The following is a 2,369-nucleotide window of genomic DNA, read 5'->3' as shown; positions in this document are numbered from 1 at the left end:
GGCGACAGGCTAACATCAGTTAACCATGACCAATAACCTGAGGGCTTTGGTTTGGTACCTGGAAGCATCCAATTGGAGCACCACACTACTTGTGGGTGATGCTGTGTCCTATTTAGATGCCCGCCAGGATACAGAGAAATTTTGCTTTAAAAACCCATGTCAGGAGCTGCAAAATCAGAACTCTCCAGCCATCAAGAAACTTCCACTAGTTTCCAGGCAGTTCAAGCCGAAAAAATGCAGTTGAGATCCAACTACATAGCCACTGCTTCAAAAGTTCCAACTCTCCAGTAAGTATTTCTCTCTCTTGATCAGTCTTTGCAAGAAGTATTAAAGTTTATTATTACTGTTTAAAGATTTGAATGTTGAGTTTTATAATAAGAAACTGTTATTAAAAGTTAATAAAGATTACTCTGAATATTATTGCTGGTCTGAGACTCATATTCTTTAGTCTAACTGTAAACTCCGGGAGTTAGCGACTTGTGGCTCCACTCGTCACGACAAAATCCTCCAACAAATAAATTTGGTGTACAGGTTGGTTTTAATTGAAACTCCAACAATAAAGCTCACCTGAGCGCTGACCTGTTACAATAACAACATGCCCCACCTATTATATCAACTTACCCCGCATCTGGGGCATATTGTTACACTTGACTATACTTCAAAATATTTACGAAATCATTTATGTTACCAATTTTGTTCAATACAGAATACATAATTTTGATAAAGTACATATTTATCTTTCACTTTCATTCAATTTCAATGTATGATTCGGGTTATTTCGCTAGATATTGGACTTTTTCTAAAAATCGTAACAACTAGCTCTGGTCTCCCCTACTTTTGGAAACAATAGAATTAGCGAGTATTTTCAGAAATATATTTGTTTTAATATTATTCTCGGTTAAAGGGTATGCACAATACATAACAAAACAATTACTGTGTGCATTCAGAAATACATCCGTGCTTAAGCCTAGCTAATCACCGTGTACTATCCATCGTGTTTTCAAAAAGCACGACTTATAGTTAGGCCTAGCAAACCAATTACCACGTATTTTCAACAACACGGATTTACTTAGGCTTAACAAATTACTTACCGTGTACTTTAAGAAATATGACTTTACTTAGACCTTCGTCTATCCCATTATTAGCTTGACACATATAGTAACCACTGTCAGTGATTTCTGTTTCTTGGATAACCAAACTTCCATTTCCATAAACTTGCATTTTATAACTTGGTCCAATCTCTCTAAAATCCACCGGTTTCTCTCCTACAAAAAAAAAAAAAAAGATTCTGATTGAATAATCCAAGATAAATCTTATATAATAGAAAGTGAAAAAAGTATCACATATTTATATTTATTTTAACTATTTTTATGGGGTTTCTAAGATAATACATATTTGGTGCTACAGTTTTATACTTTTAACGGTAATGTTAAGTCTATTCTAGTTAGTATGGTTACACATTACTAAAGAAATTCCATCGATAAAGGATAATTTTTTACAATTATTCATATGAACTATGATTATTTAATGTTCCCAAGTTATAAATATAGTGAGTTACATTTTCAGAATACATTAAAACTTTTTTCATTAACTTTTGTTATTTCTAATAATATGTAAAATACTATTTTATAGGAGCACAATCTGTATACAATAGTTCTGAAATATATTACAGATTTTATAACAAGTTTTCAAATTGTCGTACAAAAATGGTCACGTGCTTTATGATTGAAATTTTTAATTGGTTTCGCTTAGTCAATAAGCTTGTATTTTTATCGAACTTGAGAATAACATCAACCTAATCAGGTTCTTTATCTAAATTTCTGGAGATAAATTTGTCTGTATAGCAGTGGCTAGAGTGGAGAGGTATGCCCCTGTAAGAAGAAACATGGCAGTATGACATACCGGCAGAAAATATATTTGATTTCTCACAAAAATGCGTTTGGTTTTAGTGTCTCTGCAATTATATATGTTTCATCTCAGATCGCTGCTCCTATTTCTCGAAAAAAAACACCTCTCCTTCCTATAAATGTGGTCGCAGTTTGACCTGTGGTAGAGCTCTGGTTCAAATCCGTGAGCCACCATAATGTAATCCCCTCCACCACCATTTTAGGCTCTGTGTGTGTGCATTATAAGAGTGACAGTAAATCCCTTTCCGTGAATGGTGGGAATTAGAGTGCTGCTGATTGGCTGCCTTCCCTAGGTCAGTAGTTTAAAACTATGGTCAGAGGCAGATAGCCTTGGTATCTTTGTCGTAATTACAGACACACATACAAAATATTCTGCAAATACGTGCATATCGACACCTTTTTAAAATCACCTTAAACACGGATAACTAGAACAAGCAACGGAAAGAGAGTGTAATTACTTGA

At 34.2% G+C, this 2,369-nt stretch overlaps 1 protein-coding gene across 1 annotated transcript in view; it reads right to left on the bottom strand.

Moving 5' to 3' along the window:
- LOC106464297 (Down syndrome cell adhesion molecule-like protein Dscam2) overlaps nucleotides 1-2,369 on the bottom strand; it is a 98,783-nt gene that overhangs the window by 39,911 nt on the left and 56,503 nt on the right. The window contains exon 12 of the mRNA XM_022391995.1: nucleotides 1,092-1,265. Coding sequence (XP_022247703.1) covers nucleotides 1,092-1,265 — 174 coding nt within the window. The remainder of the gene's footprint in view (nucleotides 1-1,091; nucleotides 1,266-2,369) is intronic.

Source organism: Limulus polyphemus, unplaced genomic scaffold (genome assembly GCF_000517525.1).
Source record: "Limulus polyphemus unplaced genomic scaffold, Limulus_polyphemus-2.1.2 Scaffold1614, whole genome shotgun sequence".
Lineage (NCBI taxonomy): Eukaryota > Metazoa > Arthropoda > Merostomata > Xiphosura > Limulidae > Limulus > Limulus polyphemus.
This window is presented reverse-complemented; position numbering and strand designations above follow the sequence as displayed.